The sequence below is a fragment of the Arctopsyche grandis genome, chromosome 9 (genome assembly GCF_051622035.1).
Source record: "Arctopsyche grandis isolate Sample6627 chromosome 9, ASM5162203v2, whole genome shotgun sequence".
Classification (NCBI taxonomy): Eukaryota; Metazoa; Arthropoda; class Insecta; order Trichoptera; family Hydropsychidae; genus Arctopsyche; species Arctopsyche grandis.
Genome location: NC_135363.1, coordinates 27,215,029 through 27,240,681, shown reverse-complemented (window position 1 = coordinate 27,240,681; position 25,653 = coordinate 27,215,029). Strand labels below are relative to the sequence as shown.

Genomic DNA, 25,653 nt, shown 5'->3' with positions numbered 1-25,653 from the left:
TCGTTTAAAATAATTGAAGTATTTATAAATATGTTTTTGGAACAAATGGTCACGTCATTCTTAGACCAAAACTTTTGGCGCATATTTGTTATGTTTGACATTTGACAGTTGTGAAATGTCATTGAATATATTATATTATACGGACAAATGTGAAATAGTGAATCTACGATATAATTAATCACAATTAGATCTTGATTCTGAAATAATGTCACAATCTGTACTATCGTTACGCCTGCATAAAAGTGTCATTGAAAAATTGCGTGAAAATGGCTATTTGTATTATGAAGATATCGAAAAATCCACTGTTCCATGGGTCAAAAAAGTACTAGATGAAATTCAACACAACAACTCCAAATTTGAGCTGAATTCTGCTCTTCATTGTTGGCAGTTAAGTATATTTAAAAATGTGTACTTCACAGGCCACATTTGGGTCAATCACATTGTAGATAAGCTTACATGTTAACATTTGTAGGCTGAACTCATCAATGAGAGTATCGTTACAATGAGTCAATCTCTAGATAGAGCACTTGGCAACGGTATTCCTTTGGGTCGAATTGTGGAGTTATGTGGATTGCCAGGGAGTGGAAGAACCGAATTATGGTATGAATTTTACAGAATTATTTATGATTACTATCTTAATTAGGTCAAAAAAAAAAAATATATATATACTCTCAAATGCGAGTTTAACAACTTGAATGTTCTGTTTCAGTATCCAGCTTTGCGTATGCGTGCAAATTCCATCAGAACTCGGCGGACTCGAAGCTGAAGCAGTATACATAGATACATCCTCCAATTTTAGAACATCCCGACTTCTAGGTTTACTGCGATCGTGTTTTGAATTTTTTTATGATATTATAGATACACTTTTGTATGTATATAATTTTTGACGTATTTTAGAGATTGCAGAAGGTTGCAGAAACTACGTCTTTGAAAATATCGATAGTTTGCATGAAAGTTCATGGAATACAAAAGTATTAAAGGGTATTCATTATATGGAAACTTTCGGCGTATCTGAATTTTGCGCTTCGATCATATTACTAGAAGAGTTGCTACAGACTAATGATAAAGTATGTAATATTCTTCCCGATGTTAACCGTTTGCCCGCGGCCGTCTTCTATGGAAGCTTTGCGCGACAAGTCTGTAGCGCGGCTGTCTTCCATAGAATTTCTGAACTTTGCATAAAGATTTTGAGCCTTATATGCGCCTATTTCAAGTGTTTTAAGGTTCAAAATTGGTTGAATATATTACTGAGAGTTGAATGCCATCTATTCAATTTGCTTAATATGAATATATACCAGTCAAAATTAGTTTTTTTTTGGAACCATAGTGAAACCTCGTTTATGTGACGTCACGTCTTTTGAACAATGGCGATGATACGTCTCAATTGTATGAAGAATGATTATTTGACAATTAAGCCAAAACTACGGGATATATTACGTATTTTATTGTTTAAAATAATACTTTTTGTGTTTATTAACATATCTGGTTACTTGAGTAAATATTAAAATCTGTATTTAAGGTCGAAAACTCGATTGCCAAATTCGCGAAAAAGGTGCGGCGTACAGAGCTTGTTCGCTATATTTATTGCCGCGGGCATAGGGTTAAATCAACAGGAAATTCTCAGCTTTTCAGTGCACATCTGATTGTCTTCACCTCATATATGTATGCACCTATATAATAAATATTCAAATTTATGTATGTAATTTAACTGTTTTAAGATCAAACTGATTGTGATTGATAATATTGCTTTCCCGTTCAAAGCTGACTGTTTGGAAACGGATCGTACTGGTATATTGTGTCGTACCATAACTACGTTGAGAAAAATAGCTATACAGAAGAATATTGCAGTACTATTTTAATCATTTAAAATTATTATGTTCTTTGATACATCTTTGTTTGAATATGAATGTATTTTCAGGTCATTTTAACTAATGAAATGACTACTAGAATAGGAATCGGTGTCGTGGGAGCACTGGGCGGTGTGTGGGCTCACTGTTCTGGTATTCGACTCTTCATGGCACCTCCGCACGTAGCTGTCACGCATAATACTGGAAAGCCAGATTCTGTCGCCGAGATTAAAGTGAGTAATTCATCAATTTATGTATAAAATTAATTGATATTTCAAGTTTATTTCAAACGTTGAATCTTTGTGTGTATAGTACATATATACATATGCTATGGTCAGAAGGAAAATTCAAATAAAAATCTGAACTGGGTAATTAAACCCTCAAAAAGAAAACATGTATGGGATAAAAAGATATATATGTACATATTTTTACATTCATATATACTAGAAAGATGCTACACAAAATCCAATGCACTCAACGAAGTATGGAACGATGTATGCTTGACATAACGAGGGAAGACAGGAAGCGGAACACGTGGGTGAGAAGCATGACAAGGGTAGTAGACATAGTGGATAGAGTAAAGAGATTGAAATGGCAATGGGCGGGCCACGTGGCTAGGAGAAAAGAACGAAAGGTGGACAAAATAAGTGATTGAATGGTACCCGAGAGAATGCAAAAGGGTAAAAGGCAGACCGCATGGAAGATTGGTAAACGAAATTAGGAAAAGGTGCGGGGTGAGATGGATGAGAGTTGCGCAAAACAGAGACGATTGGAAGCGTGTTTGAGATGCCTTAATCCAGCAGAGGATGGTGAATGGCTGTAGATGATGATGATTTTTTATTTTTATTTTACATATATACCAGGAAGGCCTTACAGGTAAATCCCAATGCGCCTTCCTGGCCAATTACAAATACAAATGCAGCATTTTTTTTTTTATTATAAGTCGTTGAATTGCGAGACACTGAAAAAACTCGCAAATTAACGAGACATCTATGAATTGTACATAAATTTTTATTGTACATCAATCAAATTTCAAATAGTGGTGACATAGTAGGTAGGAAGGATTTTTTAGCCAATTTTTTTTCCGGGAACCGTTTCAACAATGAAATCAGAGAAAATTGGCAAACTCTGATAGGAAACGATCAACCTGGAGTCACAAACCCAGGTCTGACCAACAGCATACGCTGAAAAATTCATTTTCATTCAGGGATTGAACCCGGCACCTTCTTGACGGTAAGCAGAAGCTTAACGTCCGAGCTATGCTGCTGGCTAGAGCTATGATATACTAGGAAGACCTAACAGGTAAACCCCAATGCGCCTTCTTGGTCAATTACAAACAATGCAGCATTTTTATTACATAAGTCGCTGAATTACTACACTGAAAACTCGAAATTAACGAGACATCTTTGAATCTTGTACAGTTGTCATACTCAAATAGTGGTGACATAGTGTGTAGGAAGGTTTTTTAGCCAATTTAATGGAGGAACCGTTTCAACTCTAATAGGAAGCGATCAACTTGGAGTCACAAATATTCAAGTCTGACCAGCAGCATTGCAGATAATATACTAAGAATAAATTCTTTTCAATCGAGGTCAGCCCACGGGATCGAACCCGGCGACCTCTCAGTACTAGGCAAAAGCCCAAACACTAAGCCATGCTGCTGGCTATGTATGTATGGTAATCCTGTATCAAGTCATGTAAAAAGTGAGGTGGTATTTTATGTACATACATATATAACAGTTGGTGCCACTTTAGTATGCGGTCTACTTTAGCCTTTGAATCGCAGTCGACTATTTTTTTTATTTGTATCGTAGCAACGACCTGTTTATTATTATTTGTTTTTTATATGGCCAACCCTAACTTAACTTAACCTAACCTGACCCTTAAATAAATAGGTGTTGGCTGCTAAGATATATATTTTTTTTGTTTTATTTCATCAATATTTTCACAAATAAAACATATCTTAGCAGCCAACACCTATTTATTTAAGGGTCAGGTTAAGTTAGGGTTGACCCTAATCATTTAAGATTAGGTTGTCAGGGTCGGTATTATTCAGTCTCACTGTCACACACAAGAACTGAGACAGTGAGATCGCATATTAAAGTAAAAACGTGAAGGTAGATTGCATACTGGTAGTAGATATGTGAAGGTAGACCGCACACCAAAGTGGCACCCAACAGTTTTTATCACTTAACACGTTCAACCCGGCGTGTACCACCGGTGGCCACGCGGATAGTGCTATAGCAGACTATAATTTTACGGTTCAGCTTCATTGAGCACCCCAACACAAAAATTCCTATAAAATTCTAAAGATTTAGGAACAACTCATTATATAAAGTGATTTAATGCCGTCACGCGTAATTGGATGCCGATACGCGTGCCAGTGCCGCCACATGGGCAAATGTATGAAATCATGCGCCGGGCTGAATGTGTTCAAGTAATTCATATTTGTATTTTATACTTTTAGACGAAGTGAAAAGCAAGGATTCAATGTTGGAATAAATTAGTTATATATGTATATATTTAGTATGTATGTAGTAAAATACTTGCCATGATTCTTATTGTATCTTTCAATATTCTTATTACAGATAACAAAAGATGGGATAAGGGATTGCGGTTGAATTAATGAAAGGCGAACGTTTCTGACACATTTTATTCCAACATGCTAGTATTCTTGTGGTTCAACAATTTTTTGCAAATTCTATCAGCACCAATGAAAAGCACGTTGACACAGAGTGTATACAAAATAATATATTATATATAATATACATATATGTGTATATGTATGTAGATTCGTGCAATAAAATTTATAAAAATATGCTTGTTACCTCCAACGTTTTACGCTTCGAGAAAAAGCTCCCAACACTTTAACATACATAGTCAAATTTTACAATACATTAATATTTCAATGAAATACATAACATATGAACATTCTACTCTATAACATTTCTTTTTTAGTTAATATTTAAATTAGTAAACTTTTTGTCTTTGACAGAATGTTTAAAATAATACAATTTTAAATGGGAATTTGTTCAAAAGTTAAGTTTTGTTTACTAATTAAGAGCACACTGCGATGGCGGAAGATGTATCTATGAGGCGATTGTGATTAGCGCGTCTTTGAGGTCTCCGGAAAGATCATCCTGGAAACACAGCCATCCATCAAATACCATCCAGGTTCCAAAAGAGTACACACAGTAACCATCACAAACCTATCCGACTGCCTCAAATTTCAAAGGTGCATCCCCCTCCTCTCACACATGCATTTATAAAAATACTTAATATTTAATTTAAAAAAAAAAAAAAAACATAAGAAAATGCTGCTTAAAATTGGAATGGAAACCGTGACTAAATTAATTAGCCAACGTGACCAACAGTTGACTGATGTCTCCACCGACATCGTCCTGTAAATTAAGAATAAAATTCGAAGATATAATACTCCATATATATATAATAGGAATTGATCTACGTGTGTAGTTAAGAATTCGATTTTTGTTAACCGTTTCAGATCATGCAATTTAGTGATTTTCAGAACATGGGAAGAAAAGAAAATTAGCCGATGTCATAATAGACAAAGCAGTGCTTAAGGATAGGTTTGCGTCCGGTGGGATAAATTAGAATTACAACGACAGGGACAACGTACTAAATATAGTACAACGAAAACAAAATGAAATATATATATATAATAACCTGACTTTTAGAAGAAAATTACACATACAAAAAAGCCTTGATTACAAATATTACATAAATATCAGTTCCACACATTTGAGAGATTCAAAAATATTCAAAAAATACCACGCATTGACTCTTTAAATTTGAAAACCTTAAATGTTATGTACATAGTGAAAAATTTTGAGGCCGACATTTCTGAAACGTACGGTTGTTTTTACTCGACAAGTGTCAGCAAGACCCGCTTGTAATCTCCGGATGTGTCCCCCTGGAAAACGTCAACCAAATCAACCATCAGCTCACTCAAGAGCTCAAATTTTCAAAAGAAAATATACAAATACGTCGCATCATGCTTGCGATTTAATTAATAAACACATTGATTAATTAAAAATTATGTATAATATTAATTTTAATTTAAAATTAGAATAAAAAAATATTTAGCAAGGCTTTTTAAAATGCATTCAACAATAAAAAATTAGTATATGTATTTATATGTAATTTTAAATATTATTATTTATAGTGCATTCAAATAAAAACAAACAAACGAATAAATTTATTCAAAATCGCTAAATAATAAACAATGAAAAATAAATAGAGATTGAAAAGATTTAATTTCGAGCATTAATTAGCAGGAAAATGTTAATTTAATTTGATGAATTTTATTTTATTGTAGAATTATAGAGCATTTGCACCAAATGGACACAATCTCAAAGTCAATAAAATATATATTATATCAGAGAACCATTATGAAATAAAACTCAAAATGGCGTTTTATATATTTTGTGCTACTTTGAAAATATGCGATGATGTAATGGCGCTGTTAAGAACATATTGTACATTTTGAACGTAGTTGACAAAATTTACAATATGCTCTTAATATTGGTATGTACTTAAGTACATATGTTAGGAGATGATAATATAATATTATGATGACGAGTGTCAAACTACGAATTAAATAAATAGTACTCCTTTATTTGACGGCTGAGAAATAGTACTGATTAGAATGATAATCTTAACCGTTTGCCCGCGGCCGTCTTCTATGGAAGCTTTGCGCGACAAGTCTGTAGCGCGGCTGTCTTCCATAGAATTTCTGAACTTTGCACGGGATTTTGAGCCTTATATGCGCCTATTTCAACTGTTTTAAGGTTCAAAATTGGTTGAATATTACTGAGAGTTGAATCCAATCTATTCAATTTGCTTAAAATGAATATATACCAATCAAAATTAGTTTTTTGTGGAACCATAGTGAAACCTCGTTTATGTGACGTCACGTCTGTTGAACAATGGCGACGATACGTCTCAATTGTATGAAGAATGATTATTTGACAATTAAGCCAAAACTACAAGATATATTACGTATTTTATTGTTTAAAATAATACTTTGTGTTATTTAACATATCTGGTTACTTGAGTAAATATTAAAATCTGTATTTAAGGTCGAAAACTCGATTGCCAAATTCGCGAAAAAGAAAAAACCGCGTACAGGGTTTGTTCGCTATATTTATTGCCGCTGGCAAAGGGTTAATATGTATATTTTAACTCCACTTTAGTTTCTACATATATTGTACATATGTATATTAAAATCAACGAAAGTGATGTAAGATATGAGGTTGTTATTTCAGCCAGTACAATCCTAGCCATACAGTACATAAAGGAGTACCATATAAATAAATTTAAGTCTAATATTATGTATATGCAATATAGTTTGACATAAGACTCCAAGTCGCTAATACATCAATTCAAACAATCATGCAATGGTGGAATGTATTGGGTTAATTATGTTTCAAAACAATGAACATGTATACTCATCACACACAGAAGCATGCAATCACAAAAATTCGAATACTTTCCAATTCAAAGTATGTACTTCAAAGCAAAACCAAATAAAATGGTGTACTTACAGCGATCCAGCTTTCTACGGACTTTCCGTACTTCTCTTCGAACGCTTGTTTAATGTCTCCCAAATCGATTTCGGAGCGGCTGACGACGATACGAATCAGGGTCTTGTCTTTGGTTCCCATACCGGCCATTGAATCATACAAACGTTCGGCGAAATAGCCTACTTTGCTCTTTACACACTTGACTAAAAATAAAAATCAATTAATTAATCAACCTTCAACATATAATGTAATTTAATGATGAACCGTGTGGATTAGTCTACTAACCAATGCCCAAAAGCCCTTTTTCAATGCTTCCGGAGAATTCGGTTTTGATTGTCTCTTCGATATCCTTTCCGGTGATAGATTCATACTCCAAGAAGATCTTTTGTGAAGAAAACAATTAGCATTTAAATTGATAAATATGTATACGTATTGTATGAAATGTTGAAATCATACTTGTCTCAGTTGTTGGTAAGAGCGGGTGATGAGGATTGCGTTGAAGGTGGATTCGTCAGTGCCCCATTGACCATCTCCGGCGGATGCGAGAGCTTCGGCATCGGCAACGGCTGCTCCTTGATCGATACCTTGGTTCTCATCGCGGTTGGCCATGCACAGAGACACACACAAACGTTTGAAGTGGCCTGATGTGTCACCTTTCAGATCGCTCTCTAAAGATTTGCCGTACACTGAAAGAATATGCACACATCTGATAATGCATTCCTAATGTATATTAAGTATTAATTCAAAAATAGAAACTTACATTGTTCGTAAAATGCGGAAATGGTACGAATACCATAGTTGGAAAGTGTGCAGAGGATTTCAACGATAGCTTCTTCGTCGGTTCCCAGTCCGGAAATGGCATTGTGCAATTCCTTGGCGTAAAAGTGGGGCAATGGGGTCATCAGAGCGAGGATCACATCTTCGAACTTTCCACCGAGTTCGCTTTTCAATTCACTGATCAAATCCTATACAAAGTGACAATAGACAAAATGGTTAATATACAATTTATAACTTGAGAACTGTCATTTTTCGATACAAATAATCAATATAAAATTTAAATGTGAAAAAAACCCATAAGTTTCAACAAAAAGTCTTTCCAAGTTGTCTTGTAAGTTTTGAATATACTCAGATAACTTTTCGGTTGTGGTCACCAAATGTTAGAACGAGAGTCTGCTCACAATATTTGGTACACAAAAATGAAATATTATTTATTTATTTAATAATAGAATAGGGCTTAACTTAATATAAATAATAAAAATAAGATAAAAGAAAAAAATACGATATAAGAGAAAATACCAAAAGATAAAAATGAGATGGTAAAAAATAACTAAAAGAACACAAAAATATATTGGAAAAGAAGAATTACAAAAATCTTCAAGTTTTAGAAAGACTTCTAGCTTGTTTTTAAAAATATTAAGGTTTTTAGAATTTACTACATTGTTGGGAAGACTATTCCAAACTTTAACCACTCTGTTTGAAAAGAAGGAATATCTGATCAAAATTATTCGATTTTTCTTTTTGGAGTCTGAGAATGTGACTTCTAAGATGAGTGTTTTCATTGAACGCAATGAGTATGGACATAGGACAATTTTGATAATTATTTATTATTTTAAATACTTCAATTAAGTCGCCTCTTATTCTTCTCGTCTCAAGTGTTAATATTAGGTAATATTAGCCAAAATATATTTTAAATTTTACTCATTAAACAATTTTCATATCAATCAAAGTGCCAGGGCGGCGACCTGCCCCGACTACACCACTGATAATAACCACCTGTTATATTTTAATGGAAAAATCATTGACATTTATAATTGATAAAATTATCAACGGGCGTTGCTCCACAACCACTCAATCAGTTCAGCACAGCTTATATTAAACATATAAGCTGTGCTGAATGCTATATTAATATGTAGATATCAATAAATTATTATGATAATGAACTATATTTAGTTGCTTTTTATTTCATCAATGATTCCAAGAAGATTTTGAGCATTTTTATGCATTATATACGGTGTCACGACAAATCACTCACGGACAAAACACTCAATATAAAGCATTGTCAAAAATTTTCAATATAAAGCGTTGTCAAAAAACGAATATGGGTAATACACTCTTGTTGTCGTCACTAGGGATTACAATACCGAAAGAACCGATACCGGTGGTATCGGTACTTTCAGTATTCGAACTATATGATTTGATACATGTGTCGTTTCATGAATCAAAAACTATAAACCGTTGAGTGTAAAGTCCGTGAGTGATTTGTCGCAGAACCATTATATACATATGAAGGAACTTGTACCAGGCTTCACCTAAGTCAAAATAGAACTGCAATAATCAGATTAGATTATATGATAAGAATTGATGACACTAATGTTATCATACCTAGAGTTGGCGGTTTACTTCCACCATTTACACTTTTTTCAGATATAATTGTTGATATATTGTTGAAGTTTAAATCTTATATACCTTTCCGTTATATAATATTCCGTTTGTTACGGACATTATTAGCAAACTAACCAGTAGATTCTATGACAGAATTACTAATAACCATACTAACACACTTGTGAAGAGTCTCGGTGATTACAACAAAATGTCTATACCCTTCAGGTATAAACACAGATTACCTAAACACAATCTGCTTTAGGTCATCGACTTTATAGTCTTTATTATGTATTAGATGTATTATGAGCATTTATAAGGATTGTAAATAGGTTTTTGAGCTCTTTTTCCTATTATGCTGTACATTAACATTAGAATAATATAATACTATGATTACTAAGCTAATTAAATTAAATTGTAAAATAGAAAATGATCAGTAGATCAGTAGCTATTAAAATAGATATAAGATGTATTGTGAACATAATTTCGTAATAATAAAAAGCATTTAAAAATCAAAAAATACCTTTCCGTATGCGGTTTTGAAAGTTTCAGCGATTTCCAAGCGTTGAACGATGCCACGACGAGCTAAGACATCGATGATCGCCTTCTCGTCAGTTCCGAAGCCTTTCATGGCTTTGCGAAGCGTAGCAGCATCAGCTTCGGCATCGAAAGGATCAGCCGGATAGACAGTTGGAGTGCACTAGGAAAGATACACCAAACATTTCAATACAATAGCAAAAAAATCACACAAAAAAATCAAGGCCTTCATCTACAACATACAATCAAGAAGCGATTCAAGGTTCAAGCATTATGTCATGCCATGAGGCGTACAATTTTTTTTTTTTTTTGGACAGTGCTAAACAATTACAAAGTTTTAATATTATAAACATACACTTGTTTTGTTTGTATGTTAGCTTATATTCCGCACCTTGTACGGTGTACTGATTTACATGCCCACACCAAGCCCACATATTAGAATGCAGACTTAACTGAGACCTTAGTATTGTTCAATGAACGTCGGTCGTGCCATGTTCATCGATGACGTTATGGTGGATTCTCATTTTCTCAGTGCTTATTTATAGCTGAATACATGATCCGACACACTGTCAAGTGCTCAGTTCAAACACGGCACAAGAAAGAAGCACATGAGAAAATAAAAAGCAGATGCTTACGTTTATTATTAGAAATCGAAAACGAATAAGAATGAGTCCACCTTGACCGTAGTAACAACGTGGAATTTTCTTGTATAATATTTGTTTTGAATAAATTTTCCATAGCACAATCAAACTCATGCTGCATAATTTGCCAAAGGCGAATTGTTTGATCATTATGACGGCAATGACTCAAATTCTAGTGTAATTTGCCATGACACATTCTATGAACAACCTTTCGTTTTAAATACAAATTGAACTGTAGAGGCATATATATTAAGGATGAACAATTTTTTTTTCATTTAACCAGTCATAAAGTAATGGTATATGGATTGAAAGTGGTAACCATCGATTAAAAATGTATAAACATAACTGTAAAACTGATAATACCATTATAATTATGTAGGTGTGCGATTGCGGTGAAATACAACCACTCTTATCTGAATTACATCCTTTCCACGAGTATGAGTACAAATAGCAGGACAAGTGGTAATAAAATACACGCAAATATTTGTACAAGAATTTTCTGAGGTACATTTGCCAAGTAGACGTATTTTATCTACTATATATCTGTGCTCCGTTCTTTTTTTTCTACTGTTTTTGCACTTGCGAATAGTTGAAAGTATGTAAGTAAAAATTTAGCGCACTTGTGATAATTGTTAGAATCCATTTCCCAAATTGAATTCAAAATAGTAAAGGTAAATGCGAAGGTGAGGTCAATTATAATTAATCGTAGAGTATAATCGATTGTGTAAAGTCATTATGCCACCCACTGGGAATGACCATTTTGTAAATTAGTTCTTGCAAAATTCATTCAACGATGGATGTCAGGAAAAATTATTGAAATACACGCGATCCTCATATTTTTTTATGATAATGGTTGAAATATTTTGTATGAAAATAAGAAATTCATTCTTCATAAATGGAAAACGTACTGATCTTAGAAAACCGATAAAATAAAGATAATTGTTTTTTAACTGGCTCATAATACACATAAATAAATATAACTCATAAGTAATGAGTTATATCTAATATTATATGAGTCATAACATAAATATGTACATTACATAGTAATGTTCTGCGAAAAATGAATATGTTATGCAAACAGTTTTGAATCATATACCCTATGAAGATATTCTTTGATGAGATTGACTTACCTTGAACTGGAAATATTGCTGGGAGTCTGCCATCTTGATTGGTATTGGTGATGATCTGCAAGCAAACGAAAGAAATCATCAACAATGGTCTACACTCGAGTCATTTGACCTTGGGGCAAATGTACCGAATAGTATAAAGACGCCCATCCACAATACTGAGAATTTATATCCAATTTTGATACTACATATTTGCACATGAATTTGACAAGCGGCTGAAGGAGGTTCTAGGAGAAGGCAATAATTACTCGGAAGTCAATAAAAAAGTACAATTATTATTTTTACATATATTGTACAAATAATAATGAAAATGGATAACAAATAACACTAGAAAGTGTTATCAATTCGATTTTAGATTTGTGGGATTAGTTATTTAGTTTTCTAAGTAGTCCACTAGCAATTTTCAACTTCACTAGCAATTTTATGACTTGGAACTCTTACAAAATGCATATATGTACTACCTCACGGGACCGAAAGGTCGAAAAATCAAATATCGAAAATCGAAAGATAAAAAAATGGTGCCTCGTAAACGGTACTATGTATACATATATAATATATATATATATATATATATATATATATATATATATATATATATATATATATATATATATATATATATATATATATATATATACACATCTTACAAAATGCATATACTACCTCACGGGACCGAAAGTGAATAGGTCGAAAAAGCAAATATCGGAAGGCAAAGATCTTAAGTCGAAAGATCAAAAAAAAAGGGTGCATGGGAAACGGTACTATGTATATATGTATAATATATATGAGTGGCATGCGGTGAAATGATCTATTTTTGTCATACAGCCTTGTTTAATGTGCGCGCGCAGAATACGGGAGAAAAAGCCTGTTCCTCTTGTTCCTGTTGTATCCTGCTCGCGCAAATTAAGTGAGGATGTACGACGGGGGGAGAGAGTTTTACCGCACGCCACTGATATATATATACTAACCGTTTTTCATATGTATGCATGGTAAACGAACATTTTCGACTTTTTCACGGTCACCCACTATATGCATATAATATGTATAGTTATACTCTGTATAGGCACTGTACTCCAAATTATCGATTCACTAGAATCTATTTACATAATATGTAACGGAAAATATACTACAGTACGGAAGTTAGATTTAGTGAATGAATCGGGTTAAAATAAAATCAAAAATCAATCACACATACGTACATACGTACATATATCATTAAACCTTCTCATCTATCAAAGCCGACTTTTTATGTCCAAATATCAATTAACATGTATACCAGCACCTGCCAACAAATGTATGCGTAACATTCTTTACGATTTGTCTCATTGGATTCACAATGTATGACACATGGTCGTCATGTGCATTTCAGATGAGTTTCTTCGTAAGAGTTGAATCATATTTAATTTTTACTGCACACTAAACTCAGGTGCATGTAAATATGCATAAGTTAATTAGTTGTTAAACGTGTGCATTTTCACGAAATATGTTTTAAAATCGTTTTATTTTAGTCGTATCTAATTATGAAAACGCTGAGCGATAAACCAAACCTATACTAATTGACCGTTATTTACGTATGCATGTACATATGTATATAGTAACAAAAATAACATAGTAATAAAGTGAGTCATAACAGATATATTTCGTATTATAATTTTGACATTGGGGATCAGTTGACATTTGACACTGAAAAGTCATCAACGAAATTTGATAAATCGAATGTATTTTTGTATTGACAATTTTTTTCAATAGCTTCAAAAGAGAAACTAGACATTGTCCGAAATTAATCGAGTTTCTGTCTTTAATTTATGGACCGGGCTATTCATTCCGATTCATTTTGTCGATAACACCCACTAGCTGGTAAAGAAAGTTTCGGTTTCAACGTTTTTAGTGCCATATTTTCGTGTAACATTTTATATATAATATATCTACTTCAATAAAATCCCACGTTGAGTTAAATAAATAAATTCAATACAAAACTTTGATGACTTTGGTGAGGTGCTAATAGACATTATTCGCACGCCAATTAACTTTTCTACAAAAATTTTGTCGAAAAAACCAACTACATACCGTTGCCAAGAACAGATTAAGTGTCCGCACAAATCAGGTCAACTGAGGTCAACTCAAAAACTTTGCGCAAAGTTACACAATCTTGCAAAATGCACGAATTGACTGAAAATTTTACACTTTATACTTAGTTCAAATGTGTCATAGATTTAATAAAATACATAGGAAGCCTAATCTGAAGTATGCATAATATACTTTGAATTGTATTAAAACGGTTCGGTGATTATTCCGCACAAAGCGATTTCGCACACTAAAATTTCGATCATGGAACATCTAGCACCCAAATATTTGAACTTACGCGAACTATCATACTAACGAGAACTCGAGCACCAGATATTCCATATTCGTGGTAACGATTGTCGTGTGCGCGATCGCAATGTGCGAAATCATCCGTATATCATTAAATACTAATAAAATCAATTGAATAGACATAAACTTTCAATCTAAACCCCCTCAATGCTTTGCTACGATTTCATTTTTTGAGTCTTCATCAACTCAGAGTTTGTGCCGTAAAGGTCTGACCGCACTGTACGGCCGTCGACTGCTGCAGCACGACACAACACGGCAAAGTTGATACAAAAGGCAACTCTGTCGCGTGACGCGTAGTGCGTTATATCTCATACAATTTCATACAAACAATATTTGGCCGCACGCTGCCATTCGTGTCGCAGACGCATAGTGCGGTCAGACCTTAAGGGCCACCGCATTTATGTATAGAGATAAAACGAAATTTCTTTGAAAGTCTTTAAAATTGACTTTATTAGTATTAAAAAACAATTTGCCTCCTATGAATGTTATGGTATACGAATGATTTCAATGACCCCTACTTCAATTCGCTAGGTAGTATTAGTGCAAAACTTCAAAAGCGATAGTATCAGTGCATTAATTTATACATTCACTAAGCCTATACACGCAATTTCGAAAAATTAGCTACAATAAACAATGATTTTAATTTTGCAATTTAACTAATACGACTCCAAGAATATTTTATTTTTGTACAGTACAAAAGCAGACATGAAATTTTATGATAACCATACTAACATACTTGTGAAGAGTCTCGGTGATTACAACAAAATGTCTATACCCTTCAGGTATAAACACAGATTACCTAAACACAATCTACTTTAGGTCATCGACTTTAGAGATTCTTTAATTAATATTAGGTATTACATAGGTGTATTATGAGCATTTATAAGGATTGTAAATGGGTTTTTGAGCTATTTTTCCTATTATGCTGTACATTAACATTAGAATAATATAATACTATGATTACTAAGCAAATTAAATTAAATTGTAAAATAGAAAATGATCAGTAGATCAGTAGCTATTAAAATAGATATAAGATGTATTGTGAACATAATTTCGTAATAATAAAAAGCATTTAAAAATCAAAAAAAAATGAAATTTTATATTACACCATTACCTAACATTACAAATGAGAAATGAGCATTTTTTACTGAACAAAAATTACACTGATATTTAAAGATAATTTAAACTATAGAACTTTTTTTTAAATTTGCAAACAAACTTTAAAAAATAATTTAAATAAAATTACATACTAGTGTAATCAACAAACGATTATGTACTCATAAAACGATATAAATGTGAAGAATCAACTAAAATCGAACAAATTAAAAAAAAATCCGAGCGGAAAATGTGCAACGTGTGGGACGCGCATTACCGCAAAGCAAGACCGCAGAAAAAAAGAGCAACCAAATACTACATACATACGTGGCTCGAATGAGAGACGCCGGCACAGAAATAAAGAGCCAAAAAATGAGCTAACTACGCCAATTCAAATTACGCTATCCACTTCGAATTACACGACCATCAAACATGCACAGCATCGGAAAATCTACTCATTAAAAATCATATTAAATCCGAAATTGGAACTAGGCGCGGCCCAGAGAGGGCCGGTTTCGTCCGGTCTACCTACCGGCGAAACGAATATCATTGATTTAACACATACATCGCTACTAAATCCGATTAATTTCACAGCGAATGTGTTAAAGACTATATTGAGATGATTTTCCACTTCCCACAATACGGATACAAGTGATTTTCTCTTACCGATTTGCTTGAGAACAAAGTGCGGAGACTGCGAACCGAACCGCTCGTGAAACGCGACTGGGACAAAAGGAGTCGACTATAGTCGGTTTCGACACTGAGTATACTACGTTCGTGTGTCATGTGTAAAAAACTATATATGCAAGCTTGACTTGATGTTCCGGCAATTTCGATCAAGTAATTGTATTTTGGGAAACTCGTTTGGGGCTTACTGTGAATTTGACGTGTGTGATGTGTCATTGACATATTATTAAAAATACATATATCTATGTATGTCACAATTGTTTGTTGGTATGATCTTATCTATTGTGTTTGCTGTCGGTTGTTTCACTTATTCGAAGGGTTTTTTGGTTGTTGGATTTAAAGTTAAAAATATAAGAATATTGGGTCTACCTCACGGGACCGAAAGTGAAAAGCCCGAAAACGCAAATATTGGAAGGCATATTTACATATTTGCACATGCATTTGACTTGAAGCGGCTGAATGAGGTTCTAGGAGAAGGCAATAATTACTCGGAAGTCAATAAAAAAGACAAGAGCCAAAATTTAAATTCATTTTGCAATATATTTATGGAGGATGAACGAATGAGACGACTGGCATGTTAATGCACGTGTTTATTATATGACAGCTGAAGACAGAGTGAGTAGCGGCTGTCCGAACCCAGCCGGGTTGGTCCCCACTCGCAGGGAGGCAACCAAACTCGACCATGTCGTATAAGCGAGCCGCCACATCACTCCCCCCCCAGCATCAGCGATACCAAAATTACAAAGAAACAAATTTTACAAAAGAAAAAAAGTTATTGTTACACAAAGAGAAAAAAAATTATTGAGTGGGGAGAAAAAAATTGTTGACGTGGGTTATCCGCTGTGTACATAGGTGTACCGCCCTGAATGGTCGGTAGATTCGAGGGCGGTGACGTCGCGAGCAGGACGGTGGCTGGTCCGATGGTCGCGCCGATACGATGCTGCGGCGGCGCCGCTCTTCCGAGGCTGATGTCGGTTGGTGGGGCGGCGGGGGCGGCAGGGGCATCGATGTGGTTGATGATACTCCGAGCTGGACCGTGAGTCGTTGTGGCTCGTGGAGGTGTTGTAGCGCTACCGCCCGTCTCGGCGTGACGACGCTCGTGGGGACGGACGGGGCCTTGATGATGATGATGATGATGATGATGATGATGGTGCTGAGGTGGTGTATGTCTTGTGGTGCTGGATGACCGTTCTATGTGTAGTGGATCGCGCATGACTCCACATCCAGCTGTCAAGATCGTCGTCTCATTCGCTCCCCCATTTTTTTAAGCACCTGTCATCGACGTTGTGGCTGGACGTCGGTAGGTAGGTAGGTAGGTAGGTAGCCGTGTCTGCTCGTTTATTGTCACCCGCGGGCCGCGACGCGTGTTGATGGCGATGGGGGCGCGGCGGGTAGCTTCCCGCCTGGCTCGGCGAGGCAGGGATGAGCGGCATGTTGAAATTGATCGAGGCTGCGTGGCTCGATGTCGGGGGTCACCAGTATGGAGGATGAACGAATGAGACGACTGGCATGTTAATGCACGTGTTTATTATATGACAGCTGAAGACAGAGTGAGTAGCGGCTGTCCGAACCCAGCCGGGTTGGTCCCCACTCGCAGGAAGGCAACCAAACTCGACCATGTCGTATAAGCGAGCCGCCACATATTGTACAAATAATAATGAAAATGGATAACAATTAACACTAGAAAGTGTTATCAATTCGATTTTAGATTTGTAGGATTAGTTATTTAGTTTTCTAAGTAGTCCACTAGCAATTTTCCACTTCACTAGCAATTTTATGACTTGGAACTCTTACAAAATGCATATACTACCTCACGGGACCGAAAGTGAATAGGTCGAAAAAGCAAATATCGGAAGGCAAAGATCTTAAGTCGAAAGATCAAAAAAAAAGGGTGCATGGGAAACGGTACTATGTATATATGTATAATATATATGAGTGGCATGCGGTGAAATTATCTCTCTTTTTGTCATGCAGCTTTGTTGAATGTGTGCGCGCAGAATACGGGAGGAAAAGCCTGTTCCTCTTGTTCCTGTTGTATCCTGCTCGCGGAAATTAAGTGAGGATGGACGACGGGGGGAGAGAGATTTTTAACCGTTTTTCTAGTATGCATCTAGTAACTAACCGTTTTTCATATGTATGCATGGTAAACGAACATTTTCGACTTTTTAACATTCGGTCCGGTGACGGTCACCCAAGAATATTATTTGAACCCGGCACGCGTTATAATGCCACAATAACGCATGCAATTTTCGTTCCCGTTCCAGTTTTTGGGCGATTTTATTTTACAGAAACCATCGCGGGCATGCACACAATAATTCATGAAAGTTTCGTCGCAATCGTTTGAATGGTTGCCTCAATAACGCATTCAATTCCCGTTCCCGTTTTTGGGTGATTTTTTTACAGAAACCATCGCGGGCATTCACACAATAGCTCTTGTAAGTTTCATCGCAATCGTTTGAATGGTATAGGAACGCATACGTGACATCCAGGCAGACGTACAGACATTGATTTTTATATACATAGATTGACATTACTAAGAATACCTTGTTCATGCTCACTACTAACTAATGGCAATACAATATTTTTCTGACAAATGCAATTAGTTTCAAACCAAGTGGCCAACAATTATATATATCTTGTTTGGTTCGGTGATTATTCCGCACAAAGCGATCTAGCACACATCACTAAAATCTCGATCACGAAACATCTGGCACCTGAAAATACCATCCATACACGCAAACTATCATACCAACGAGAACTCTTTTCGTGGCAACGAATGTCTGGTGCGTGTTGATAAGTTTATTATTGTATTTTTAGTGTGAGTTAATTGGATTTAATAAACTCAATGAGGATATTATTTTTGAAAATACAAAATTGCGCAGAAAAACATGTGAAATTTGTCCAATCCACTGTCTTAGAATTCTTAACCCTTTGAATGCCGACCAACGTATCGAAATAATTTTCACACATTTAATTTTGATTAGATAAACCAGATAATTTATAATATTTACAATCACATAATTACATAATTATGTTATCGATATTGGGGCTTTTTTATCGAAAACATTTTGTATTTATTTCATAGTAATAAACAGATGAAATTGTAAACCAAAATTTCATTAAATTACATAGTGACGACCCATTGTAGCGACGGGTAATTTAAAATCGATTATTTTCTCGACAAAACAGTAAATAATCGATTAGAAACAGAACCTATTAGATTCTAGTTAGAATCAAATATTAGAAAAAAATATTCGTCCAGCTCACCGATGGTATTCATTTAAAATTTAAATATTCGTCCAATTATGCGTACTTGTAAAATCGATAAATACGCATGACGTCACCCTTCTAGAACAACTAAAAATTATATTAACCGACACTCGCCGAACGAACGAAGTGTACTTGTGACGACGGCCTTCTCTCATCGTCACGCCCTTCTAGAGATGACATCATCGCGGGGATACCGCAATACCGATGCTGAGGATACCTTCAGGATTCCATCATCAGCTCAAAACAAACATGCCTTGAAAATTAAACTTAGGTACCCACCGTGTACACGTATTCTCATTAACAAAACAATTTGAAATTAAACTACTGCCAATCAACATACCTATCCCAGTGGGGCCTCTGCCGAGATTTAGTATGATTTAGCTAAGTTTTGCACGCCATATTTAGCACAAGCTATAAAACTTATGGCAAATGTCACTGACTTGACATCTTCGTTATAATGTTTTGTGTCAAATAATTATAAATATGTATGTACCAAATATGTTAGATGAATTAGGATGGATGAGTATTAGAATTAGTCTAAATATTAGTACATTGTCTTTTGTTTATAAGTTAGATCATAAGTTATTGCCTAAGTATTTTGATGATTATATAATAAGGAATAGAGATAAACATTTTTATACTCGAAATAAGGACAAACTAGTTGTAAGTAGAGTAAGAAAAAATAAGACAGCTGGGGGTGTTTTTCACAGGGGTGTGCTCATGTATAATGCCCTCCCTGAGTGCATCAGGTCTGCTAAGACCATGGATGCATTCTTGCGAGGTGCGAAGAGACACCTCTGTGAGGGACAGTACATATAAGTTAATTATAAATTTTAGAGCTAAGTAATTAAGATGTATTTTTAAATTAGCTTGATAGCTAAAATAATATATAAATAAATAAATATATCAACAACTGTGATTTTTTTGTGTTGTATGTTGTATGTTGAATATGGAGAATGTAATTCGGAATTTCTATATTCATATCTAATAGGTCTCCGTGACGAGACAGAATGTTAAATGACAGAAAACGCAAATATCGGAAGGCAAAGATCGAAAATCGAAAGATCTTAAGTCAAAAGATCAAAAAAAATTGTACGTGAGTATGTACCGTTTACCATACACCATTTTTTTTTTTTTGATAAATTAGTTATAAAAGCTATTTAAATAAATTTATATAAAATAAAGATATTCAAATAAATTCGCCCCCCAGCCCCGAGGGGCACCGTAGGCTCCGTAGATTCTGTATACATATAATTTCGAAAGAGACTTTAATAAATAAAAACAAATGAATATTCAAATAAATTTATATAAAATAAAGCTATTTAAATAAATGTATATAAAATAAAGCTATTCAAATAAATTTAATAAAATGTTTACTATAAGATTAGTCATTATTATATTACAAATACCGAGCGACGCCGGGTAAAACCACTAGTGTAGTATAAATATGCATGTGTATTATGTAAATGTTCTTTCGATTAATAAATATATTTTCGATTAATAAATATCAAGTAGTTTTTTTCTATACCAAGAATATTGGTTTTTATATAAAAGTGAATCAAACTCGAAGCGGATGAAACAGAAAATTTTAGACGGTTTCGGCTCGTTTCAGATTGTCATCATATTATCATAACACCATATGTTTAATTTATTCCAATATTCAGCTGGGTATTTTCCCTTAGTATCTAAGTGGTAAATTTTGCCAAATTACACATACAAGTAGCCACAGATTAGATCCCAAAAATGGACCTAATGTCTATTTCACTTGTCTTCTAAATTTACTAAATTTACTTGTACTTGAATGTGTTTCCCAGGTGTTAAATTGTACAAAACTTATATTGTATGTGAATGCAATTATTCACTTTTAAAATGTTACTTACACTTAAACTTGTTATGGCTCTTTGTTTGCCTTTAATATCATGGAACATTATGTATTTATATATTTTTTTTTTGATTTTGTAATGTATTTTATTGTTTATAAAATATGTTCACAATACATCGTAAATATATTATAACAGTTTCTGATATATTGGTCATTTCCTATTTTACAAATTATTTATTTATTGTTAGTACTTATAGTGTTATCTTATTTTACTGTTGGTGTACAGCATAATAGGAAAAATGTTCAAAAACCTATAATAAACATGTATAAAAATAAAATGTGCAACACATTAGGTACATTTCAACAAAACACTTATGAATTTAGTATTTTCAACCTTTCACATAAACAGTCGTATCTAAAAAAAATCCCAAACTAATATTATTTGTAGAATAAAATTTGATTACAACCGCATGGATAAGGAACAACATTCTTAGGATAAGGAACAACATGGATAAAGAACAACCGCATGGATAAGGAGTCAAATTAATATGGCAGACCTAACTAAAGTTACTATGATACATCAGATTGGTTGAATGGACCTAATAGCCAATGGACACATCCTGCGTAGAAGAGTTGCGAATGATGAGCTCATTGACTTGCCACCAAATCTATTGAAAGACGACAAGAAAAGATCAAAGAACATAATGGAGGAGGATATGAATAAGACGTACAATGTGTTTAATCTACTGTTGACACTGTGGGGGGATTAATGCCATTTTTGAGATGCTTGGGGTGATTGGCGAGGTGGGGAAAGGATGGCGTCGTTTTGTCGCAGGAATGGCCAGAAATAAGGTCATTTAACGTGAAATTACCCATGCCACGTTTGGATCAATAGTTTGGGAGGCCACGACCTATACTCGTAAATAAGTCCAAGGGTATCCCTTTTGGTATTTCACGCAACGCTGCTGCTTTTTGAATGGACCTTCACGGATAAAAGAATTTGATAATTACATATATTACAGTTTTTTTTTATTTATTTATAGATTGCGTGTCTTGATTTTACGCGTTCGGATATAAGCAAGTAGTGAATCACACGTACATAAAAAAATACTAGAAAGTATGTTGTATGTAGTACTACGTTTTTTGTTTGGGTAATGACTTCAGCAGTTTGTTGTGATATGTCTCACACTGGAGTGTTCCTGAGGTCAACTCAGTTCAAATGTTTCCTTTAATTTTATGTTTATGTATGTACATATGTATGTACTTCGTTTCATTTACCAATACGTACATATGTACTTTCATTTACACTATGGAGATAAAGAAATAAACGCTTTTGCCATTGGTGATTGCGATCCAAATGTGGTATCCGATATACAGCGCAACTTCCAAGCCATCCAAAGTTGAAAAAACAAGCTTTTATATATTGCATAGCCGAAACAAACAATTTTTTTGAGTTGTATACCGTGTTTTTACGAAGAATTGCGAAAGAAACGTTGAAAAATGAAATGATCTATTGTTCCATAGTGCTTATACAGGTTTTTCATTCTAAATTGACCCTTTTTCATTTCAAATTGACCCCTTTTCAATGTCAATTTGAAATTAAAAAGGGTCGTTTGAAATGAAAAAGTTTTAATTTGAAGTGAAAAAGAGTCAATTTGAAATGAAAAACCCGTATAAATAAAATTAAGAATAATACAAATAATAAAATCTTCTCAGTCAGTATAAGAAGGTGATTTTTTTTGTCTTGATTGATGAGACGGAAAGATAAACCAACAATGCTACACACCAAATCATCGTCAGTTGCTTTGTTCAAATAAGTAGCTTAACGCTTAACCACTTTGGGATTTTTTCCCACTGTTAATACTATTTTATATTGAGGTTTTTCTATTGAAACATGTTTATTGGGTTAGTGTTCTGGCCACACTATTTTTTTTCGTTTAAAAGGGTTAGTTGGAAGTGTGCTTTAAATCGGTAAAATTGCGAGCAAAAAGCTCGTACTAGTATTTACTCGCATTTACACGAATCTGAATTGAATTAATAGGGATAATATATTAAATTATCTTTATATGAGAATTAAATAAAATTCCACAATCATATTTCGACTATTCTTGTGGATTAATAACAAAAATTCGTTTATTTTGTCGAGGTAAGCCAGTTATCAATAGTCTTTTGTTGAAAAAAAAAAATATTGTGGTCAGAACACTATCCCAATAAACATGTTTCAATAGAAAAAACTCGATATAAAATAGTATTAACAGTGGGAAAAAATCCCAACTGAAAATACGTACTTTTGACTTTTGATTTGAACTGGACGACTGTTTTGATTTATATTTATAGAGATTTGAAAGCTGAAAAGTACTACAAATGAAAGATAAAATACCCGACTATAGATTCCAATATTCATTTTGAACAGGAAATTGACAGATTTTGAGACATCGACCGAACAACACCAAGATATATAAAAATCACGTGATTTAAAAAACACATATATCTCCGAATCTCCGGCCAATCAACATTATTTATTACCAGATTCGTGTTCACTGGGCATAGATCTATAAGAAAAGTCATATCTCATCTCTGAACCAAAAAAAAGTCATCATTTGTCGAACAGTGTAATTATAAATTTTTGAAAATAGGGTAATTGTATGTACATATATACAATATCATTTAATTTTTAATGTCAAATATAAATTTAAATTCAATTTAGGATTTAGTTAATGGGAAAAATGTTTTTATAAAAAATTGCGAAATAAAAAAAAAATTTCACATGGGAAAAATTATATTGTATTCCCTCATAAAGTGTACATATAGAAAAGTTTTTTTTTTTTTCGCGTTTCGGTGCTTGCCGTGCGTGGGTGTCTATAGTGTTGGTGCTGGTTGTGGTTGGTGCTGGTGGCTGGCGGCTGGTTTTGATTGATCCTGTGCCTTTTCTGGTGCTGGTGTCAATTTCGCAAGCTGTGTTGTTATTTATTTTATTTTTTTATCTATTTTTCGATCTACAAGTGATGGTCGCTTATCTGTGAGTATTGTTGTAATTTATTATCGTCGGTGCGAGACCGTCGCTTAACTGCGGTATTGTTTCGTTTCGTTTATATACATATATGTATATATTGTTTATTCATTTTTTTTTACATTACTTATTGCTATTGATGTTGATTTTTTGACGGGCTGTTGTTTGTTTGTTTTTGTTTAAATTAATTTTTGGTCAATGGAGAAATCGGTCTCCGTTGATCTTGATGGACTGCTGGTTGCCACTCACACGGCATTGAATGAAATTTCTGTTGGGTTATGGACTGCTAAGCTGAACAATGAATTCAGGGAGAAGGTGATTGCTTCCTCGACTATCGTCAGGGATGCGATGCTTTGGAGCGCGAGTGTGCCGAATTGCGCTCCCGCGTTAATAATGCTAGTGTTGAGGGTGCGCGCTCGTTCGCCAGGGTCGCTGCTGGTCCTCCTCCAATATCTAGGCCAGGAGTTAGCGATCGGAGTTTGCCTGCGAGACCACCTAGACCTGCTGTATTGGTATACCCTAAGGAGACAACTTCGTCTTCGAGTTCCGAAGTTACCAAGAGTTTGTTAACCTCTGCGGTCAATTTGACCAATGAGGGTATAGGCGTTTGGTCAGTGCGTCCGATCAAAAGCGCTGGCATCGCGGTTTATCCACGTACGGCTCTAGAAGCCTCTAAAATGGCTTCTTCGATCACCTCAAATAGCAATTTGGGGTTAAAGGCCTCGGTACCTTCCGCCAGGAAGCCGCGTATCGAGATATTGGAGGTTCCAGGTGATATGTCTGACGGCGACTTGGTCTCGGAGTTGTTGAGGGTTAACGCTGTTGACTTCAGTGGCTCTGATGTCAGAGTCGTTAGAAGGGTAAAGCCTGGTTACAGAGGCACTGGTAGAGCGATACTGGAAGTTGTTCCTGCGTTGCGACATTTGCTGATCGCCGCCAAACGCATATTTTTGAGTTGGTCTTCTTGCCGTGTTAGGGACCATATAAGAGACTTTAGATGCTACAAGTGTCACGCATATGGCCATTTTTCTGCGAGATGCGCTGAGAAAACCTGTACCTGTTCGCATTGCGCCAATACTGGACACGAGAGAAAAGATTGTCCTAAACTAGCTGATAAACCGACTTGTGCCTCTTGTACGCGTCTCAAACGTGAATCCAAACATAGGACTGGTGGATCGGATTGTCCTCTGTTCCGACGCTTTATGGATATGGGAGAATGCTCGTACTGACTATGGCGCATAATTACAATTTTCGTTTCGGGCAAATAAACTTGCGAAGATCTCGTGCGGCTACAGCTCTTATCTCGCAGGTGTGTTTGG

The 25,653-nt window shown here is 34.7% G+C and overlaps 2 protein-coding genes and 1 long non-coding RNA gene across 6 annotated transcripts in view; 2 read left to right on the top strand and 1 right to left on the bottom strand.

The window, feature by feature from the left end:
- Window positions 1–106: 106 nt before the first annotated feature.
- Window positions 107–4,576, top strand: LOC143916664 (DNA repair protein RAD51 homolog 3-like). Its single transcript, XM_077437863.1, has 7 exons — window positions 107–392; window positions 473–600; window positions 710–816; window positions 898–1,067; window positions 1,719–1,847; window positions 1,919–2,080; window positions 4,436–4,576. The coding sequence occupies exons 2-7, from the start codon at window positions 503–505 to the stop codon at window positions 4,466–4,468; spliced, it is 699 nt and encodes a 232-aa protein (XP_077293989.1). The 5' UTR covers window positions 107–392; window positions 473–502; the 3' UTR covers window positions 4,469–4,576.
- Window positions 4,483–16,323, bottom strand: AnxB9 (Annexin B9). 4 transcript variants are annotated; one of them, XM_077437861.1, is made up of 9 exons: window positions 16,212–16,323; window positions 12,081–12,135; window positions 10,296–10,472; window positions 8,154–8,358; window positions 7,850–8,079; window positions 7,679–7,775; window positions 7,415–7,596; window positions 5,723–5,781; window positions 4,489–4,987 (listed from the first exon to the last, which is right to left on the bottom strand). In XM_077437861.1, exons 2-8 carry the CDS (start codon window positions 12,111–12,113, stop codon window positions 5,731–5,733), a joined length of 975 nt encoding a protein of 324 aa, XP_077293987.1. In that variant the 5' UTR covers window positions 12,114–12,135; window positions 16,212–16,323; the 3' UTR covers window positions 4,489–4,987; window positions 5,723–5,730. The 4 variants fall into 4 exon arrangements, 3 of the variants coding, with proteins under 3 accessions (XP_077293986.1, XP_077293987.1, XP_077293988.1); XR_013261001.1 differs by lacking the exon at window positions 5,723–5,781 and adding an exon at window positions 5,057–5,248 and having other exon boundaries at window positions 4,492–4,987; XM_077437860.1 differs by lacking the exon at window positions 5,723–5,781 and having other exon boundaries at window positions 4,483–4,987.
- A 488-nt stretch (window positions 16,324–16,811) lies between these two features.
- The window catches only part of LOC143916668 (uncharacterized), a 265,871-nt gene continuing 257,029 nt past the window's right edge, over window positions 16,812–25,653 (top strand). The window contains exon 1 of the long non-coding RNA XR_013261002.1: window positions 16,812–17,782. This is a non-coding gene — a long non-coding RNA (uncharacterized LOC143916668). The remainder of the gene's footprint in view (window positions 17,783–25,653) is intronic.